At 46.9% G+C, this 19,714-nt stretch overlaps 2 protein-coding genes across 3 annotated transcripts in view; one reads left to right on the top strand and one right to left on the bottom strand.

The window, feature by feature from the left end:
• The window catches only part of ZFP1 (ZFP1 zinc finger protein), a 29,414-nt gene extending 23,800 nt beyond the window's left edge, over positions 1-5,614 (bottom strand). The window contains exons 1-2 of the mRNA XM_070397747.1: positions 5,527-5,614; positions 13-69 (exon numbers count right to left, since the gene is read on the bottom strand). Coding sequence (XP_070253848.1) covers positions 13-27 — 15 coding nt within the window. The 5' untranslated portion in view covers positions 28-69; positions 5,527-5,614. The remainder of the gene's footprint in view (positions 1-12; positions 70-5,526) is intronic.
• A 9,298-nt stretch (positions 5,615-14,912) lies between these two features.
• LDHD (lactate dehydrogenase D) lies at positions 14,913-19,018 on the top strand. Of its 2 annotated transcripts, XM_070399076.1 has the most exons (11): positions 14,913-14,994; positions 15,842-15,954; positions 16,172-16,313; positions 16,534-16,675; positions 16,786-16,945; positions 17,253-17,452; positions 17,547-17,675; positions 17,754-17,881; positions 18,280-18,370; positions 18,452-18,563; positions 18,652-19,018. In XM_070399076.1, exons 1-11 carry the CDS (start codon positions 14,920-14,922, stop codon positions 18,815-18,817), a joined length of 1,458 nt encoding a protein of 485 aa, XP_070255177.1. In that variant the 5' UTR covers positions 14,913-14,919; the 3' UTR covers positions 18,818-19,018. The 2 variants fall into 2 exon arrangements, with proteins under 2 accessions (XP_070255177.1, XP_070255176.1); XM_070399075.1 differs by lacking the exon at positions 14,913-14,994 and having other exon boundaries at positions 15,181-15,954.
• The last annotated feature ends 696 nt before the right edge of the window (positions 19,019-19,714 follow it).

Here is a 19,714-nt window from a genome sequence, read left to right on the forward strand (position 1 = left end):
TAAACAACTCACCTGGGATTTGTTCATTTTCTGTAGCTTTTAGGTAAAGGCACAGATATGAAGGCAGACCTGGAATAAAGCAAAAAGGAAGGTATTGTTATTAAAGATATGAACTGCTTCAGAACTCCAAGAAATCCCTGCACGTCACCTGGGAAAACACCACCTCCTGGGATAGTCACTTTGCCTCTTCAAAAGGGGCAGAAAGGCCCGACTGGTGTGGTTCAGTGGTTGCACATCCACTTATGAACCAGGAAGTCACAGTTAGATTCCAGTCAGGGCACATGCCCAGGTTGAGGGAGGCAGCCGATTAATGATTCTCTCTCAACATTGATGTGTCTCTCTCTCTCTCTCTCCCTCCCCCCCCTTCCAGTCTGAAATCAATACAAATATATATATTTAAAAACACCAAAAAGGGGCAGAAAGGATCATACTGGCAGCATTCACCTCCAATCACACATTATGACACACCTGAAAAGGCATGAGTAAAAACACCTACTATCAAGAGAAAAAGTAATCAACAGAAACCTCAACTAATAAAAATAGACAGGGAATTTAAAACAAATATAACTCATATATTAAAGGCTTTAATAGGAAAGGTTATCCACAACATGAAAAAACAGAGAATTTCAGGAGAGACGGAAACTGCAAGAAAGGAGTCAGATGAAATGCTAAGGAAGAAAAATAGTAACCAAGTTGAAAGAATACCTTCAACAGGCTCATTATTAAACTGAGGAAATCTTAAAAAATTACCCAAACTGAAATAAAAAGAGAAAATGGAAGAAAAAAATAAAAGGACATAGTATCCAAGGACTGCGGCACAATATTCAATGACCTAACAAACATGTCATTGGAATCCCAAAAGGAGGGGAAAAAAATGGGACAGAAATATTTAAAGACATTAATTGCCAAGAATTTTCCAAAAATAATGGATATCAAATCACAGATCCAAGAAGCTCAGACAATTTATCCAAACAGGCTACCCCCCAAACACACACACACACACACACACACACACACAAAACAAAGACACACGAGGACACATCATAGTCAGACCACTGAAAACCAAAGTCAAAGAGGAAGTCTTAAAAGTAGCCAGACAAAAAATAGGCATACTGTATACAGAGGAAGAAATAATCACAGCCATTTTCATCAGAAAATATACAAGTCAGAAAACAATATACTGACATCTTTAAAATGCTTTAAAAGAAAACAAAAAATACCTATCAACCAGATTTCTATACCCAGCAAATATATCTTTCAAAATAAAAGAGATAAAATACTTTTTAAATAAGCAAAAACAGAATTCATTACAATAGACCTGTACTATAAGGAATATTTTATTTAAACAAATTCTTCAGATAGAAGGAATATGATACCAGACAGAAACCTGGATCTACACAAAGAAATAAAGATCTCCCCGATGGTTAAAAATAAAGATAGCCCTAACCAGTTTGGCTCAGTGGATAGAGCGTCAGCCTGCGGACTGAAGGGTTCTGGGTTCGATTCCAGTCAAGGGCATGTACCTTGGTTGTGGGCACATCCCCAGTAGAGGGTGTGCAGGAGGCAGCTGATCGAAGTTTCTCTCTCATCGATGTTTCTAACTCTCTATCCCTCTCCCTTCCTCTCTGTAAAAAATCAATAAAATATATTTTTAAAATAAATAAATAAAGATAAATAATAGCACAAAGAGTGAGGTAATGAAATTGCGAGTGTACTATTTTAAGGATCTTACATTACACAGCATAATATTATTTAAAGGTGCACTGTGATTACCACAGAAAAAAATTTTAAAGCGGTATAAATGATAAGCAGATGGTGAGAAAAAAATGAAATCATAAAAAGTACTCACAAAGTCCAAAAGCAGTCAGAAAAAGAGGAAAATAGGAGCAAAGACCAGATGGGACAAGTAGAAAAAAGCTAGCAAGATGGTTGATTTTAATCCAGCCACATGCATCAACAACTGGTATAAACACACCAATTAAATGACAAAGGTTATCAATAAAAAAAGCAATGCCAAAATATGTGCTGTATATAAGCAGACTGTTTTAAATATAAAAACATAACTAGGTCAAAAGTAAAAGGATGAAAAAAGATATACCTTGCAGACCCAAAGGAAAAAAGCTACAATGATTATATAAATATCAGACAGAATAAATTTCAAAAGGATTATGAGGGATAAAGAGTGATAATTCATAATAATAAATGTGTCAAATCACCATTAAGACAGAATAACCTAAATGTATATGTATCTAACAGAAGAACTTCAAAACACAAGAAACATGATTAAAAAAAGGAAAGATTGATAAATCCATAATTATAGTTGGAGATGTCAATACTTTTTTCTCAGTGACAGAACAGATAGAAAACCACTAAGGATACAAAAGAACTGAACCACAGTATCAACTACCCTAACCCATTTAGTATTTCTAGAAGACTCCACTGACAGAACAATAATCATTAAAGTACATATGAAACAGTCACCAAAATAAACCATATTCTTGACCATAAAACAAACCTCAAAGTTTTTTAAAATTAATTTACTGATTGATTTTTAGGGGGTGGAGGGGAGAGGAAAGAGAGGGAAAAGAGAGAGAGAGAGAGAGAGATCGATCAATTTGTTGTTCCATTTATTTATGCATTCATTGCTCTTGTATGAGCCCTGACTGGAAATCAAACCCCAAATCTTGGCATATATGAGGATGATGCTCTAACCAACTGAACTATCCAGCTAGGGCCAACCTCAATAAGTTTTAAAGAATTGAAATTTGACTTAACCAGTGTGGCTCAGTGGATAGAGCGTCGGCCTGTGGACTCAAGGGTCCCGGGTTCGATTCCGATCAAGGGCATGTACCTTGGTTGCAGGCACATCCCTAGTAGGGGTTGTGCAGGAGGCAGCTGATCGATGTTTCTCTCTCATTGATGTTTCTAACTATACTTCTTCCTTCCTCTCTGTAAAAAATCAATAAAATATATATATTTTAAAGAATTGATTAAAAAAAAAACTGAAATTTGAGAGTATATTCTTTAAAAAACAGAATTAAAGTAGAAATCATTAATAGAAAGAGATCTGGAAAATCCCCAAATACTTGGAAATTAAACAACAGACTTCTAAATAACCAATGGATGAAAAGAAAATCACAAGGGATGTTTAAAAAAATGCACAGAATTTAATAGAAATGAAAACAGAATATATAAAAATTTGAGAGATGTAGCTACAGCAGTATTTAGAGGGACAGTTATAGCATTAAACTATTTCTATAAGAAAAGAAAAAAGGTTTCAGTGACCTCAGCTTCCACCTTAAGAAAAAAGAAAAGAAAAAAAAAAGGTAAACTTAACCCAAAGCAAGCATAAGGAAGGAAATAATAAAGGTAAGAGCAGAAATCAATGACACTGAAAACAGAAAAATAGGGAAATTCAATGAAACCAAAAGCTGGTTATTTAAAAATATCACATCACTGCCCAAGCCAATTTTGCTCAGTGGATAGAGCATCAGCCTGAGGACTGAAGGTCCCATGTTCAATTCCAGTCAAGGGCACATGCCTGGGTTGCCCAGTGGGGCGAGTGCAGAAGGTAGCCAATCAGTGATTCTCTCTCATCATTGATGTTTCTATCTCTCACTCCCTCTCCCTTCCTCTCTGAAATCAATAAAAATATATTTAAAGAAATACTTTCTAACTAAAAGGAGTTTCTAAAAGGTAGTCACGTTCTCTAGGCTAGAATCTTCCCTGACAAAAGTCAATCTTTACCTTAATTAAACCTGTCTATTGTCTTTTTGCATCTACCATAACATACCTTTGGAATGTCAGGGTAAACTCCCTTTTACTTTTTCTTTTTAAAAAATATATATTTTTATTGATTTCAGAGAGGAAGGGAGAGGGGAGAGAGAGATAAAAATATCAATGATGAGAGAATCATTGATTGGCTGCCTCCTGCACACCCGCTACTGATGATCCAGCCAGCAACCCGGGCAAATGGAACCTGGGACCCCTCAGTCTGCAGGTCGATGCTCTATCCGCTGAGCCAAACCAGCTACGGCTTTTTTTTTTATATATACCTCCCTTTTTCCAGACTCATTAGGGCACAACCAATGCACCAAGGCAGAGACCAAAAATCCTCTCATTGTTATTGTTATCATGTTAATTTTGACTGTTTACTATCCTATACCCACTTATGTAAAAGATGTGTTTATCATTTTACTTTTTATCCAATCCCAGTATAAAATAAGATGCAAAACTGCCATTCTCTGGAGCATTTTCTCAGTCTGTTGAGATTTTGCTTCCTGGCAATTATCGACAGCTTGGCTCAAATAAACTCACAAAAATTCTCTACAGGTTTGAACGTTTCTTGCGTGGATAAAACAGATAACCACACTAATGAAGGGGAAAAAAAGGGAAAAATCTCAAATACACAAACTTAAAAAATGGGAAATAGCAAATACAAGAGAAAAAAGATAAATGGAAAAATTCCATCTTCAATAGCATTGAAATACTACATAAGAGTAAAGTTAAGAAAAACGCAATTATTTTCTAAAAAGTTTAAAATACTGCTGGGGGTGGGGGTTAAAAATAAAAGAGAACTTGAACAAATGGGTCTACACTAGTAAGACCCAACACATAAAGGTGTACATTCCCCTAATTTAATGTAACCATTACCGGGATCCCAATAAAAGTATCAGCAATTTGGGAAAAACAACAACAACAAAAAACCACCACAGGATTCTAAAGTCCCACTGGGAATCATCAGAAAACTTGTATAATCCCAAAGTAGTGAAGGCTTTGGGTGCCATAAAAGGCAAGAGCAGTAAACTCAACTGGAGAGAAACTCAAAACGCCTGCATAGCAAAACCTACCAGGGAGCAGAGTCAAAGGCAAATGCAGCGACTCGCCCCTCAGATCACCCAGGACCAGCTGCCGCGCGACCTGCGCAAGTCCCTTCCCCTCTGAGCGGACCTTCTCCCTTCGGCTGAGCCTGGGACGCCAGCCAAGTCCCGGGTAGGGGCGCGGGTCAGGTGAACACTCAGCCGGAAAGGCTCCTGCAAAGGGGTCGGGGCTCTCCTTGCGCGGCTCGTGCGCACCGGGCACTGGCCGGAGCTTTCAATCCTCCCACCCGCCCGCGAGGCGGAAGCACGCAGCACGTGGCACGTGAGCGCGGCCAGGTGTGTCCGGCCCCGCCCCCAGCCGCGCCGTGCACCGGCCGGCCTAGTCGCGCGCGTCCGGCCGGACTTCCGGACTCCCTCCCGCCCCGCCGGCCCCTCGCCGCGGTCCGAGGCGCTTCTCCGGACAAAGGGAGGAAGGCGAGCCCCGCTGCCACCCTCCCGCTCCGCCGTCCCCGCCCCTGCACGTCCGGCGGGGCGAGCCCTGCCAACCCCGCGCCGAGGAGAGCGCCCAGCGGCCGCCCCAAGGGTCACCGCCCCCAGCGAGTCGCCGAAGTTTGGGCTCCCACCCCGCGTGGGCACGAGCCCATCCCTCATCTCCTTCCTCTCGGCCCCCCGGCCCCACGGAGCTGCCTGTCAGCCTCCCTCATACCTAGAAGGGCCAGTATCCACTCGTGGCTCAGTGCCAGGCCCGGTCACAGCGCGGGGCGGCGAAGATACGTGGAATCCCAGGGCCCTGTCACCCACTCGCGGCTGGAGGTGGGGGAAGGGCGGCCGCGGGTGCGCTCACAGCCTCGCACATGCGCAGATGCAGCGGCTGCTAGCCATCCCAGGGTCCTCCGAGGACCGGTCCAGCGATCTCCGAAACTACGTTTCCCATAACCCCGCGGGGCCATGCTCTATCTAGAGACTCTCAGGAAAGTCTTCGCCTGGCTTAGCCCGTTGGGAGGAGCCCTGGCCAAGATAATCCCTTGGCTTGGACTGTTCATTTCCTCCAGGTCAGGTTATGAGTTACAATCACTATCTCCCCCCCCAGTATAAAAACCTGCCTTTTAAAAGTTACACAGGTAATCTACGATATCTGTATTTGAAATAGAATCTATGTATAAAATAAAAGAAAGGAAAAAAAAGCACAAATACCCATAATCTCACTTTTCAAAGATAACTGTTAAGTTCACACCTTTAAAATAGCATTGGCTATAAAGCTATTATGTGCTGCAACTAGCTTTTTTTACTTTGTTTAGAGCAGTTTTAGGTTCACAGTAAAATTTGAGGAAAAAAAGTACAGAAAGTTCCCAGATACCACCTTTCCCCACACATGTAGAGCCTCCTCCACTATTAGCATCCCCTACTAGAGTGGAACATTTGTTACAACCCAATGTATACTGACACATCACCCAAAGTCAATAGTCTACATGAGGGTCCACTCTTGGGGTCATATATTCTATGGGTTTCAATAAATATGAAATGACATGTATCCACCACTATAGTATCAGAATAGTTCCACTGCCCTAAAAATCCCCTGTGCTCCATCTATTCATTTCTCCCTCTTTCTCCCTGAGCCCTTGGCTAATCTGTTTTCTTCACAGTTTTTGCCTTTTCCAGAACGTTAGATAGTTGGAATCATACAGTATGTAGTCTTTTCAGATTGGTTTCTTTACTTAGTATATGCATTTAAGGCTTAATAGCTCGTTTCCTCTAGATATACTACAATTAATCCATTCACCTATTGGACATCTTGGTTACTATCAAGTTTTGACAATTATGAATAAAGCTGCTATAAGCATACACAGGGTCTTCTGTGCACATAAAATAAGTTATTCATTTGGATAAATATCAAGGATGACAATTGTTAGGTCATACGATAAGAACAATCTAACAGTTTTGTAAAACAAACAACAACAAAAAAACCAAAGGCAGAATTCATAAAGGAAATAACTGACAAATTCAACTATAGAAAAAAGTTAAATTTTGAAAAAACATGCTATAAGCAAAGTTAAAGACAAACTGGGAAAATATATGAGTTACATGTATGCAAGAAAAAAGATAGCCTTAATTTATGAATTCCTTTTTTTTACTCTTATTAAAATTTTAATTTATTGGGGTGATATTGATTAATAAAACTATATAGGTTTTAGGGGTACAGTTCTCTAATACATCAGTTGTTATTGCATTGTGTGTTCACAACCCCTATAAACTCTTCTTGAAACTTAATTTAACCCCAATAAGAAAAATAAGATAAGGTTATAAATAGCCAATTTAAAAAGAAATACATAGAACAATAAAGGTGTCACAAATGTTTCTCTTTGCTAAAAATAAAAGAACAATATTATAACATATGTCATATCATGGTATCAGTTTGGCCAATATATTGATACCCAGGGTTGGAACAATTAGGAAAAATATTTTTTATACAATCCTAATAGGACTATACTACTAAAATCTTTCTGAAGGCTTTATTGTATCAAAATTTTAAATTATCGCCCTGACTGGTTTGGCTCAGTGGATAGAGCATTGGCCTGCGGACTCAAGGGTCCCAGGTTTGATTCCGGTCGAGGGCATATACCTTGGTTGCGGGCACATCCCCAGTGGGGAGTGTGCAGGAGGCAGCTGATTGATGTTTCTCTCTTATCGATGTTTCGGACTCTCTATCTCTTTCCCTTCCTCTGTAAAAAATCAATAAAAAATATATTTAAAAAAATTTTTTAAATTATCATAGCCTTTAATCTAGTTCAAAAGTGCATGTACAGAATATTCTCACATTGCAACTTATATTTGCAAAACATTGGAAACAATCTAAAAACCTTTCAATAGATAAAAGTAAAATAAATTGTGTGATAAGTAAATAGAATTTGGGGAGACAATGAAAATGATAATGTATACTAACTACATGGCAGAGGTATCTAATTCAGAAATTTTTCAAAAATGTAGATCAAAGAAGAGTAGATAGAATGTGATTCCATTTTTATAAAAATTATGTATATTTTGAAAGGACTAATGAAATGGTTTTCTTTGCCATTTATATGCTGAAAACACTGGGTTGTTTATTCTGAAGAATTTCCAGGCAATCTGGATTTTCCTGATGACCTTAAATTTTAATTATCAATTTTTGTTCTTTCATCTGGACTCTGAACTTGAGAAGGTCGATGTTTAAGAAATTTTGGCCAAATTTTAGCAGTGATTCCTCACTCCTTGCCAGGTCTTACAATGATTCTTTTTTTAAGTGATTGAGTGATGGCTTCAGGTTTCTCCTCCAGGTGTGTGTTTGTTGTTGTTTTTTAAAACATATTTTTATTTATTTCAGAAAGGAAGGGAGAGGGAGAGATGGAAACATCAATGATGTGAATCACTGATCAGCTTCCTCCTGCACACCCGACACTGGGGATGGGGCCCACAACCCTGGGCATGTGCCCTTGACCAGAATCGAACCTGGGACCCTTCAGTCCAAAGGCCCAGTCTGGGACCCTTCAGTCCGCAGGCCAATGCTCTACCCACTGAGCAAACTGGATAGGGCTCCCCTAGTGTGGTTAATTCCTACTCTTTTATTCAGAATTTCTGCCATCAAGATTGTCAAGCATCTGGGTAGCAGACACAGTGTGACGGCACAGCTGTGAGTGCCTCGGCGAGCTTACATTCTAGTCGGGAGGACAGGCAATAAGCACTAAGTGAAATACAGCATGTCAGGTGGCATTCACTGCTAAAATGCTGGAATCAGGAGTGCTGGCAGCGGGTGGTGGTGGTGCACTTTTGAACAGAGTGAATAGAGAAGTCTTTACTGAACAGATAAGATTGAACCAAGACCCCATAATCAGATATTAGGATCCATAACCAGATCCCTACTGGCAGATGTTCCTTTCCTTGGATTATTTCCAACGTCTGAGAACACCACTCCATCTAAGCACCAATTCCTCATGGCAAGTGGCCCTGCCTCCTCCTTTTATACCTGAGATGATGGGAAGGAATGAGACCTAATCACAGCTCTCCCCTCCTCATCTGGGCTCTCGTAAGTGGCCTTCAATCTATTTTTCTCGGCAAAATTTCAAAGCAGGAAGCCTGCAAAAATTATCCTGATACGAAGCAGAGTGAATATCTCATGCTCTTTCCTTTATTTTTAACATAAGTTAACTCTGGGGAATGAAACAGCTGAAACCTTGCAAAATCCAGTTATTTTACTGAGCATTTGACAAGTCAATCTTTCTCCCTGATGAATGGAGGATTCTTACACGGCCAATGACTTAGAAAGGATCCTCTGGGCATACGAGGACTGTCTTTCTCATTTATCTCTGCCTTCCCAGCACTGTGCTTGGCATAGATGAGAAATGAATGAATGACCTGACGATGCTTGAAACCCAACTACTACCAGTATCATCCAATCCTGTGGTCCTGTCCACCTGAGTGTAACAAGTGCTGCCCCTGCATCCTGCATCCTGCTGGAGTGGGCAGTACCAGCATCACCCCATTTTTCACTGCTGCCCATGTGAGTGAAACAGGTGTGCCCCTGCATAGTGCCAGAGGAGGTAGCTGCCCCTTCAGTCCCTCCTCCTGCTGGCCAGGTCTTGGGAATGCAAAGAACTCCAGCTAGTTCCTTGCTCTATCCCCTCCTTGTGGAGCAACACCTAAAGATTATCCTATTTATTCCACATTGAGAAGGAAAAGAGTCGTAGTCATTCTGAGTAAGTGTTAGTATTGTAAGTATTGTTTTTATAGAGGATTTAGAGATAACTTCATGTAGGTCAGGATGACATAGGTATAACTATTACCAGGCAAAGTACTATTAGACAATGAAGCCTTTGAATCAAAGCTTCCCTTATTTTATGTGTAGACCAGAGATAAAAGGATCAGGGATCTGTTAGTCCAAATACATGTTTACAAATGGAAAAAAATTAAGCCTGGAGAAGTCAACAATTCTGCCCAGCCAGTATGGCTCAGTGGTTGAGCCTCAACCCCTGAACCAAGAGGTCACTAGTTCGGTTGCCAATCAGGGCACATGCCTGGGTAGTGGGCTTAATCCCCAGTAGGGGCCATGCAGGAGGCAGCCGATGGATGATGTTTCTCTCTCATGGATGTTTCTCTCTATCCTTCTCATTTCCTCTCTCTGTAAAGATCAATAAAAACATGAAATAAAATAAAAACAAGTTTTAATTCTGACAAAGATAATCTATTTATGGTTTCAAAATGCTAATATGACTGTGTCCAGGTGTCCCTATGGGAACCTTTTTTCTGTCTACGGCCATTTGGATATTTATAACATTATTCTCAGGCCATACAAAATTATCAAGTTAAAAATCAAACACAGCCTGCTATGTTTGATCAAACATTCAATGAACTCACCCTTAATGCCTTGGCAGGGCCAGACCAAATGATTTCGCAAGCCTTATATGGCTTGTGAGACGTTACCCACCCCTGCAAGTCTAGAAGGACTCAGAAAATTCAACAAGCAGTTAATACTCCTGTTTACAGTTTACTGAGTGGAATGACACAGACTAAAATCACAGTGGGAAAAGGTACAAAGGTCAGGGTCCTGGAGACACCAGAACAAGATTCCAGTTGTCCTCTCTCAGTGGAGTCGCGCAGGCTGCGCTCAGCTCTCCCAGCGATGACGTGTGACAACACATACGAAGTGTTGCTAACCAGACGCTCACCAGAGCCTTGGTGTCCAGGGGTTTTATTAGGGCTTGGTCACAGAGGTGTGTCTGGCTGCCTCTACAGCGGATCTTGGTCTCCAGACCCGGCAGAGGTCAAGCTGATACCATGTGGCCCAAGACGCCCAGGATAAATCACATTGTTGGCATAGACTACCTGGCTGGCCCAAGGCCTCCAGGTAAAGAAAAACACTCTTCTCAGGCAGGATACTGCAAGCGCTTAGAGGTAACCTCCCAAGAGCGTGGCAACAGCTGAACCTTTCTTCACAAGGTACAGGGTTTAGTCAGTCCAGGCTTGCTTAGTCAACCCTTGACTGCATAATGAGCTACGGTGCTTCTCTTATGCCATGAGAAACTGGTTTTGTATTTTGTTTTTCTAGAAAAGCAATCCTGAAGAACACTGAGGTAATAATTATCTTCTCTTCCCTTAGACACAATCATTTCTTTGTGTCCAACAGTTGGGTCGCATTTGCCAAACAGCATGAAGGAAACTTATTCCTTTATCAGAAGTACTTGATATCAGTGGGATTTGGAGTTGATTACGAAAAAGAAGTGGCCCCAACGAAGGGCCCACCTGCCTCCACGCCCTCTGCAACACGACTTTGCAGGTTTTCTTACCAGAAGGTGCAGTCTCTTTTCCCACCTCTTCAGTTGAGGCTGGCCTGGTGACTGGCTTTGGACACAATCTTAAAGTCTTAAAGAATCTCCCCCAATATATTTATTAAATTCAGAGAGAAAAACAGTAACTGGACAGTGCAGAAACCCCACAGACATCACTTAAACTACGTGATCAAGGTTAACGTCACAATAACAGGACACATCGACTCTTATACTACTGATACGATGCACTGAGAAGGACACGCCAGTTCTGTGGTATTCTTACCGAAGACCTCAATCTTTTGAGAAAATGTGGGACAACCCAAATTGAGGAATAGTCTATAAAGGAACTGTTAGTACTGAAGATGTTAAGGTCAGATCCTAGCTAATTTTCTCAGTGGTTAGAGCAACGGCCTGTGGACTGAAGGGTCACAGATTCAATTCCGGTCAAGAGCACATACCTCGGTTGCAGTCTCCATACCTGGCCCTGGTCGGGGCGCGTGCAGGAGGTAACCAATCAGTGTGTCTCTCTTACATCATTGTTTCTCTCTGTGTGTGTATCTTCCCTTTGCTTCTACTCTCTCTAAAAATCAATGGGAAAAAATATTCTCAAGTGGAGATTAACAAAAAAGAAAATGTCAAGGTCAGAAAGACAAGGAAAGCCTGAGGAACTGTTGCAAACTGCTGGAGAAGACAACTAAATGCAGTATGAGGTGTTGGACTAGATCATGGACAAAACAAACACCCCCCAAAAAGGAGGATGTCAGTGGAAAAATAGAGGTGAAATCCAATTTGTAGTTTAGTATTGTACCAATTCCCTAACTGTACCAATTAGTTTTTTTACCAGTTCTTTTTTAAAAACTCTTTTTAAAAAATTATTGTTTTAGAAAGAGAGATTTGTTGTTCCACTTTATACCTTCATTGGTTGACTCATGTATGTGCCCTGACCAGGGATTGAACCCACAACCTTGGTGTATTGGGACAACGTTCCAAACAACTAAGCTACCTGGTGGCCAGGGCCTTCCCAGTTCTTAGTTTTGATATTTGTGCTATGGTTATCTACGACATCAACATTAGTGTGACAACTAAGTGAAGAGTATATAGGAGTCCTCTCTACTATTTTTGCAATTTTTCTGTAAGTGTAAAATCATTTCGAAACAGAAACTTACAAATAATATGAATACTCACCCTTTATCTGTTTCTCATGTAAAAAAGTTGTCCTCTTCTGGCTCTGTGGTCGACTGGATGCATCTCTAAGCTGGTGCCTTCGCCGCACCTTTCAAAGGCCATTCCTTCTATTGCTCTGTGAGGTGAGTGGCTCTGGATGGTGAGGGAGACTTTAGGATCAGTGAATCCCGTGGTCGGTAATGAATCCCACTACTACACCTCCTTTGTTAAAAAGTGAGTCACCTGGCCTGAGGTGACGTTATGTTATTACTATACCATGTTGATGGATCAAACACTGTGAGCCTCAGACAGAGGGGCTGGCTGAGGCCGTGCTGGCAGGAGAGGCAGAGCTTGCCCATATGTGTTCTGTTGATTTCAGTCAAGAGCTGCTGCTCCCCTTCCTGAGGGGAATGTAAGCAACTTGTTGCCAGGGGTCCTGACTGGCTGGTCTCCCTGAGGAAGGGCACCGTGTGGGGGATTCAGTGTGGCAGTAGGGGAGACCCACAGCAGTAGCAGTAGCTAGATCAGTCTTAGTGAGCGGGTGCCCATGCGGGTGGGCCCATTATTAGCCCGTATCCCTACTCCCATTATGCCAGCACTGGGGTGGTTATTGAGAGAGCGTGGCCGGTGACAACTGGCTGAATCCTGCTTTCCACTTCATTTAGTCTCTTGCATGGTAGATGTTCTCTGGTGGGCACTGACATGTGATCCATGTGATATAAAGATCTCACTTTGTACCTACTCCTATTGCTCCAACTACATGCCTCTTCTCCAACCTCCTTGACCCTAATTTTCTAATCTTTCCTCTCATAGGCTCCTGGCCAACCAGCCAAGCCATTCATCATTGCCCACGGGGTCGTATACACTCTTCTGGCGAGCCAGTTTTCTTTCTACAAAAGGGCATGGCCAGATACATGACCTGGAGCTCTGCCAACATGTATCCCTAAGTGGGGCTGTGCAGCAGCATCAGTCCATTTTCAGCTTACATCCTCAGATTGAGCCAACCCACTCAGGAATCAAGCGTGAAATCTCCCCTCCTCTATCAGCTGGTCATAAAAGTCCCCCCGGGCGGCCATAGGTATGAGCTGAGGAAGAAGAGTTGGCCAGGCAATGGTGGGTGACATGGGGGACTGGCCACCCACTTATGGAGCTTACTTTGCCCTCCGGCCTGCCTGTGCCCCATTTTGTTTGTTTCTTTTGCCTCTATAATGGATTGTTTTGGACCTGCATGGTCCCTTGATGTCTTGGGTCCCATTCACCATCTTACCCAGGACCTAGTAGTAGGCCAGGGGCAGTTTTTTGAATAGTGTATAACAGCTCTTTGTTGCAGATGGCATGGCCCTGCTCCAGACCTTAGGGATCTACATGGCGATTCTTTTAGGGTTTGCCACACTCTCTTCCTGGCATCTCTTCCCCAAGCATAGACAGTGCTAACACCGTTAGCTACATGCGGCTAATGGCTACCATATTGGGAAGCACAAATGTAGCTTTCTATCAGCACAGAAAATTGTATTGGACAGCGCCACATCTAGATCTAATCGTTTATAAGAAATACAAGATTAGAGAAATACATGAATCAATACCACAAGGATGCAACCATCCAAAAACGAAATGTGGAAAATTCTACAGAACAGGTGACCCAGTTTCCTTAATAAATAAATGGCATGGAAAAGGGTGGGGAGAGGGAAACTGTTATTGACTGAAAGAGACTTACAAGACACATCAAACAAATATATTTAGTGGACTTCCATGGAATTGTGATTTGAACTAGCCAACTATGAAAGAGTTGTGTGGTTTTTTTTAAGACAAACCACACATCGAGAGTGGAAATGTGAATTCATTCGAGTGTGGTTGGGGAGAAGGACCGAAGTAGGTGTTTGTATTCCTGATTCGATTGGGAAGAAAAACTCTAGGAATAGATTTATCACAATAATGTTAGCTACATGCTCCTTCAACTTTGCTGTGGGAGGAAAACCGAGCTTGAAATACTTTCAAAAGCGGAAGCCACATCACTCTCCAGGAGGGCCCTGGGATCTGCCCAGTGGGAGGGTGGAGATGAAAGGGATGCAACAGTCTTTTTCTTCACTTACCTGGTGAACTGCTGTTTATCCTTAGCTCCCCTCTTCCAGGAAGGCTTCCTGGATTGCCTCACTGCCCTACTCCATCTCATCCCTTGCACTTTTCCTCCTCACAGCCCTGATTTCACCTACTCTATGACAATGGAGCTGAGACTTGCAGGGTGAGAAAGACAAGGGTGTGGCCAAGGCCCTGGGTCTGGCTGGAGCTGGGAATATGCAGGAAGGGAATATGAAGCTGGGAGCTCAGAGGCCAAAGAGGAGACTGGAAGGAAGTGGGGTAGATGGAGAGGTAAGTGGGAACTGGCAGGACCTTTAAGACCATGGCAAGGAGCCTACCTTTGTTTGAAGAACCACGGGAAGCCCTGCTATTCTGTTTCCCTTTCATGTTAGGCGCGCCTTTCCTTTAGAAGTGCTGATCCTGGCAGGCACACCTGACTCAGCAAGGTCTGGCAGCGCCACCTTAAGGAGTGCCACCTTAAGCAGGCTCCACCCTGGGGACAGCCAATGGGCGGGTGCAGCTACCAGCTTAAGTGCCCACACTCCTTTCGCCACTGCCCAGCTATGGCCAATCTGCTACGGGCCACAGCAGCCTGGGGGCTGTTCCCCTGCAGGGGTTACTGCTCCCGGATAAAGCAGGTAGGCAGGAAAAGCTCCCTGTAGGGTGGGCTCCCCCCACATGCCAAGTCCCACCAGGCTCTGTGCTGCCCCAGCACCATGTGACCTTGAACAGAGGATCCATGGGCTCACCTGGTGTCCAGCATGAGTGTTGAGTGCGTTGGCCAAGGCTCCCCAGCTGTGGGGGGTGGGGGTGGGGGTGGGAGTGGGATGCCAAATGAAAGGTCTGTGGGCTGCAGGGTGTCCCTTTGGGGCGCCCAGATGTATACACACCTTTTGAAAGCGTGTCTGGGAGGCAAGGACTTGGGTTCTAGGCTAGGCTCTGTCTTTGACTCGCTGGCCTCGATTGCCCATCTGTAAAACGGGCAGAAAGCCCCAGAAAGGCTCTAAGAGCCCTACAAGTTCCCAGGCAGGGCCGAATGGGGCCGGGGCACCATAGTTGGTGGGCAATGGAGCTTTTTCTTCCTGTCCTTCCTTTCTCAAGCGCTGTCCCTGGCATGCTTAGAGCAGTGCCTGGCTGGCCTTAGAGAAGGGACAGAGATGAGTAACCTTTCCAAGTCACTGAGGCAGGACTGGCTACGTTATGGAACCTTGCTGACGACCCTTTTTGTAGCGTGAATCTGGTTCTCTTCGTCCAGTGGCAGTTTTTCTTAAGTAAAACACTGCCCGTGGTTCTGTTTGGAAAGGGGCATACCTGCAGAGTGGATCTGCTGCTGGGGGCCCACTGGCAAGGCCTGGGCCTTGGAGGCAGTGTCAGGGGGGCAGGCAGAGGAGGCCAGAGATGCTAGCAGCCCCTCTCCCACTCCAGCCCCTCACCCCCACCTGCCCCAGGGGCAGGCCCGTGGCCCCAAGTGTTTCTTCCCTGCAGGGCAAACTCAGCGAGGACTTTGTGGAGGCTCTGAAGGCAGTTGTGGGGAGCCCCCATGTGTCTACTGCTGCTGCAGTCCTACAACAACATGGGCACGATGAGTCAATGCACAGGTGTGTGGGGGGGGGTCCCCTCTTCTGTCAGAGCCCCTGGCCGAGAGTGAGGGTTCTGGGCTGGCTTCTCCCCGACCCGTTTGTTTTGGGGTACGCTGGCATTCTCTCCTCCATACCCCAGCCCCATGTGCAGCCCCAGGCCCTATAATACCTTGGGGATCCTGAGCAGGACCAGGGAGTCTCATGCCCCCCTAAACTGCTGAGGGTCTGGTTCTAGGTGCCAACCTCCGGACGCCGTGGTGTGGCCCCAGAATGTGGAGCAAGTCAGCCAGCTGGCAGCCCTGTGCTACAGCCAAGGCATGCCCATCATCCCCTTTGGCACAGGCACTGGGCTGGAGGGCGGAGTCTGTGCTGTGCAGGTATGGTGGCCTCTCCCTGGTCCCATCACCCTTTTCACATTTGTGCCCCCCACACACACTCAGCTTGGTGGCTCAGGTCCAATCCTCCTTACCTGCCATCTGAGGATCTAGTCTGGCTGCTGGGAGGTCAGCTTCAAGGTGGGGGTCGGGGGCCTGGGGCCTGGGGCCGGTGGCTGGCAGAAAAACTAGGCCAACCAACCCCTGGCACCCCTTCTGCCAGGGTGGTGTCTGCTTCAATCTGACCCGCATGGACCGAATCCTGGCGCTGAATACAGAAGACTTCTCAGTGGTGGTGGAGCCCGGCGTCACCCGCAAAGCGCTCAACACTCACCTGCGGAACAGTGGCCTCTGGTTTCCTGTGGGTAGGCTGGGACCCTGAGGGCTCCCTGGAGGCAAGGCTCTTTGGGGGCTTGCGGGGTCCCCTCTGCCCCTGGGCGTCTGCCCCAGGCTGCCTCCTGCCTGCCCTCTCCAGACCCAGGTGCAGACGCCTCTCTCTGCGGCATGGCAGCCACGGGGGCCTCAGGCACCAACGCTGTGCGCTATGGCACTATTCGGGACAACGTGCTGAACCTGGAGGTAGTGCTGCCTGGCGGGCAGCTGCTTCACACCGCGGGCCAGGGCCGTCATTACCGGTGAGCACCCGCCCCCCACAGAGATTGCGCCTCTCCCCTAGGCGGCCGGGCTTCTGAAACAGTCGCATGGGACAAAGCTGATGGTAGTGGAGTTTGTTCTTCTTGCACAAGGCCTACATCGTCTGTGCCAGGGAACTTATGCCTTGATGGCAGTCTGAGCCGAGGGGGCAACCCCAACCTCTGGCTCAGTACCACCCTTGGCAGGGGCTTGGGGACAGCGCCCCAACTTCTGGCTCCAGACTTCTCACCAGAAATCCGTTGTCACGTGGCCTGGGCACTTACCTACCTGTGTGTCCCCGGGGCCCAGGAAGAGCGCAGCTGGCTACAACCTCACCGGGCTCTTTGTGGGCTCAGAGGGAACCCTGGGCCTCATCACAGCCGCCACACTGCGCCTGCACCCTGCCCCCGAGGCCACGGTGGCCGCCACCTGTGCGTTCCCCAGTGTCCAGGCGGCCGTGGATAGCACTGTGCACATCCTCCAGGCTGCAGTACCTGTGGCCCGCATTGGTGAGACGGGAACTGGGCAGTCCAGGTGGGCTTCTCAGAAGAGGCCCCCTTTGAAGACCAGCCCTCACTTCACCTGCCCTCTCCTTGGTCCCAGAGTTCCTGGATGAGGTCATGATGGACGCCTGCAACAGGCACAGCAAACTAGACTGCTGCGTGGCACCCACACTCTTCCTCGAGTTCCATGGCTCCGAGAAGGCCCTGGTGGAGCAGGTGCAGCGGACAGGTGTGCTGGGGAGCTGGGGGGCAGGGGCACAGGCTGCCCAGCGTAGGGTCTGGAGTCAATTCCCCCGCCCCCCTGCAGAGGAGATCACCCAGTCCAATGGAGCCTTCCACTTCTCCTGGGCCAAGGAGGCGGAGGAGCGCAGCCGGCTCTGGACCGCCCGGCACAATGCTTGGTACGCAGCCCTGGCCCTGCGGCCGGGCTGCAAGGTGAGCTGGGCTGAGGGGAAGCGGGACCTGGACCCTTTGCTCAGCCCACTAACTTGGTGTCCAGAGCAGCAGGCTAAGCCCACAGCAGGCAGAACGGCCCCCACTTAGCCATTAGAGGGAAAGCAGAGTCGACTGCCAAACCCTCAGGAGGGGCCTCTGCATTGAGCCAGGCCGTGGGCACAGGGAAGGGGGGTTGGGAGGGACATAGCAAGGGTAGGGAGCAGAGAGCTGTGGAAGCCTTGGCTGGCAGTGTCTGGAGAACACACCCCGGCCATCATCTTGTACAGGGGAAACCGAGCCCGAGAGCAGGCAAGCCCCCTAGACCTTGACTACTGTGACCCCTTACCTCTGGGCAGGCAGGGGGTGAGGGGAGAATCTCACAGGCCTGCCCGTTCCAGGGCTATGCCACTGACGTTTGTGTGCCCATCTCCCGGCTGCCGGAGATCCTGGTACAGGCCAAGGAGGACCTGAAGGCCTCGGGGCTCACAGGTGCTGCCTGCCCACTGCTGGCGTAGGGGGGAGGAGGGAAGGCTGGACTGGGAGCAGCAGCTGGGTCCTCTGGGCCTCCAGGAACCATTGTTGGACACGTGGGCGACGGCAACTTCCACTGCATCCTGCTGGTAGACCCGGAGGACACCGAGGAGCTCCGCAGGGTTGAGGCCTTTGCACACCAGCTGGGCAGGTAAGAGCAAAGTCCGGGCCAGGGAGGTGGGGGAGACTGAGGGGAGCGGGAGGATCCCCCCACTGATGGTCTCTTCACTGCTTCCCAGGCGGGCGCTGGCACTCCACGGTACATGCACAGGGGAACATGGCATTGGGCTGGGCAAGCGGCAGCTGCTGCAGGAGGAGGTAGGAGCCGTGGGCATAGAGACCATGCGGCAGCTCAAGGCCACACTGGATCCTCGAGGCCTCATGAACCCAGGCAAGGTGCTGTGAGGGGCTCCGAGCACTTGGCACACAAACCCCAGATAGTGGAACATCCTGCTTGGACTCTTCATGCCACAGAACAGCTCTGCCTTTGCCTCTTATCTAGAGCTCAAGGCAGGAAGAGGGGAGAGAAGCCTGAAGGCCTGGCCCCTCCCTGGTCCTCTTGCTGTCCCAGGAGCCTTTGGTTCAATAAATGTGTAAGCCGGTGAAGCTGCCTCCTCTCTCTCTTACACATCCTGTCCTGGCTGGGAGAGGTGCTGTGGGTCACCCCAAAGACCGAGATGACTCCCCTCCGCCAAGGCCTCCCCATTGCTGGGAGCCTGGGACAAGGACAAAGTCTGAGGAACTCAGCACCCTGAGCCCTAATAAACCTGAACCCCATTTGTGGCTGCCTGGAGGTGAGCAGGCAGAACCTGCGAATGGCCTCCTGCTCAGCACCCCCAGGTCATTTGGACAGTGACACCCCCATCCCTCGTTCCAGACCTGTCCTCTGACTTACTGCAGCCTGGGGAGGGGATGGTGCTCAGGCTACAGAGGGAGGTCACCTTCAGGAACTCCAGGGTCTGAGGACTTGCCCATGGTCAACATCACTTATGACAGACAGACACTGAGTGCCAACTGGGCCTTAGAACATTCTGTACATGTCCTTTAAGCAGCTGCTACGAATCACTGGAAATGGAAGTGAGGTTATTCTCCTTGTGCCATACCTCTCCAAGGTATGATTTATTAAACTCCCAGCTCTTTTGCCCTCAAAGTCAGAATCTGTCTACCAGGAGGTATGCCCTGCCCTGGGATCCCAGGCCAGAGCGTCTGGGGTACCTGACAGCTGTACCCCCTAAGCCCACTAGAGGGCGCCTGGCACCATAAACTTCAACACCCCATCAACTGCTGGGGCCTAGCTCTTAG

This window comes from Myotis yumanensis, unplaced genomic scaffold (genome assembly GCF_028538775.1).
Source record: "Myotis yumanensis isolate MYYU_CA2020_CCGP unplaced genomic scaffold, mMyoYum1.0.hap1 SCAF_18, whole genome shotgun sequence".
NCBI classification, from domain to species: domain Eukaryota; kingdom Metazoa; phylum Chordata; class Mammalia; order Chiroptera; family Vespertilionidae; genus Myotis; species Myotis yumanensis.

What these genes read in the sequence shown, in the direction of transcription:
- LDHD (XM_070399075.1), top strand. Translation starts at nt 15,755, where the DNA reads ATGCTAGCAGCCCCTCTCCCACTCCAGCCCCTCACCCCCACCTGCCCC. An exon ending in AGTACCTGTGGCCCGCATTG is followed by an intron (nt 17,453 to 17,546) that starts GTGAGACGGGAA and finishes CCTTGGTCCCAG; the next exon opens with AGTTCCTGGATGAGGTCATG. An exon ending in GGAGCAGGTGCAGCGGACAG is followed by an intron (nt 17,676 to 17,753) that starts GTGTGCTGGGGA and finishes GCCCCCCTGCAG; the next exon opens with AGGAGATCACCCAGTCCAAT.